Consider the following 1,751-nt stretch of genomic DNA (forward strand, 5'->3'; position numbering starts at 1 on the left):
TTGTAGTTTTGTGAATCTCCAACTTTCCAATGCATGTTAATTATGGTTCTTTGTATAGATTTTCCTTTTCTTTCAATTCTTCCTAATCCTATGAAAAAACAGAACCAGGTATTCCCATCATCTTCTAGCATTTTATGAATGTAAAGATATATGGATATATAAAAGGAGCATCTGACTTGCTAGCGTTATGATTGATGATGTGAAATGTTTAGAAAGATATTTATAAGAAAAGTTTGCAAAACCAATTATGAACCAAAGAAACTAAATTTTATTCCATAAATTAACTTGTTTATTTTTGCACTATGGGCTACAGATATTTGATAAGAAAATTTTACTGGCCTTTCAATTCCTTCAGTCTTCTGATGGCAGTTTGACTGTGACTGCAGAGGTGGTATTGTAGGTCCATGAACCACCAGCTATCATTTTCACACAGGATCCACAATGGCAAATACCCAAGGCCATCCTCTTCATTTTGGTCTTGCTACAGAAGAAGCAGGTATACGTGGCATGCAGACTAATATCAATTTTCTCCATCATTTTTCTGAGGGATGCACCATAACGTGTTCCATATTTACCAACAATTCCAACCTTCTTGGTACATTTAGCCATGTTGACAGTTGCAAGACCGGAGCTCGGAGGGCCAAGCAAGTATTTATTGAGTACCTTCTAGGAAGCAAGTACTGTGCTAAGTGCTTATGGAAGGCTGGGCACTAGCAGTAGAAATCACAAGAGTCTCTTCTTTAGGCAGACAATGTTGTTTTTGTTCTATTTTAAAAGTAAGACTCACTGAGGTGCAGGTAAACAGTGAGCCATTAGATGTAGGTTATTCTGGGGAAAAATAAAAGAAATGGGAAATGGAGTATTCTATGTGAGGGACAGAGAAAAGAGGAATTAGATTAGTTTAGAATTTAAGATGGAAACTGATGTATAACAGTGGTTAGTATCTGGCTCTGAAGGGCTCTAAAAACTAAATAGAGAGGCTTATATGTGTCTTAGGATCAACAAAGAGCCATTTTATGTGACTGAATGAGAGAACTACATGGTTAGATTAATAGTCCAGTAAAATACTTTGGCAGTAGCCAAAGGGGAATAGAAACAGGGAGAAAGTCTAGCAAGAACATTAGTGTAGCAATTGAGGTAAGAGGTGATAAGAATCTGAACTAAGGCAGTAGTTAAGAGAGGATATGTATAAAGGAGAGAGTATATATATGCATGTGTCTGTGAGCATATGGTATATGTGCATTTATGCATCAAGAAGGGTCCATATGTGAGAAATGTGGTAGAGAGGGAAACAACACTATTTGACAACTGACTAGATGTATGGGGTGAGGGAAAGTGTGGAGTTGAGGATAATGCAGAAGTTATAAACTTGGGAGACTGGAAGGACCTCTATTTTAATAGGAAATTTAGAAGAAGGGATGTTTGAAATTTGTGGGGAAAGATTATGAGTTCAATTTTGGACATATTGAATTTAAGGTATTTGGGGAGACCCAGTTTAATGTGTCTAATAAGTGTTATAGGAAGAAACAGAGATAGAGACAGAGAGAATGAGAGACAGAGAGAAATGCAGAGAGGGAGAAAATGAGAATGATCTATGAGTCATCTCCATAATGGATTTAAACCTTTGGAGGCTAATAAGTTTACTGAGACTATGCTGAAGGAGAAGAGAAGAGAAACTAGGAAAAAAGATCCACAGTTGAGGTTCTTGCGAGGAACAAATGAAACAATATTATGAAACACTTTGCAAACTA

The 1,751-nt window shown here is 36.7% G+C and overlaps 1 protein-coding gene across 1 annotated transcript; it reads right to left on the minus strand.

Moving 5' to 3' along the window:
• Nucleotides 1-351: 351 nt before the first annotated feature.
• Nucleotides 352-609, minus strand: LOC127547211 (60S ribosomal protein L37a-like). The gene has a single exon (XM_051974017.1). The coding sequence runs from the start codon at nucleotides 607-609 to the stop codon at nucleotides 352-354; it is 258 nt and encodes an 85-aa protein (XP_051829977.1).
• Between the last annotated feature and the right edge of the window lie 1,142 nt (nucleotides 610-1,751).

The sequence above is a fragment of the Antechinus flavipes genome, chromosome 2 (assembly GCF_016432865.1).
Source record: "Antechinus flavipes isolate AdamAnt ecotype Samford, QLD, Australia chromosome 2, AdamAnt_v2, whole genome shotgun sequence".
In the NCBI taxonomy this organism is placed as follows: domain Eukaryota; kingdom Metazoa; phylum Chordata; class Mammalia; order Dasyuromorphia; family Dasyuridae; genus Antechinus; species Antechinus flavipes.

Bases quoted from the DNA above. Each gene is read 5' to 3' on its own strand.
- LOC127547211 (XM_051974017.1), bottom strand. From the start codon at position 609: ATGGCTAAATGTACCAAGAAGGTTGGAATTGTTGGTAAATATGGAACA.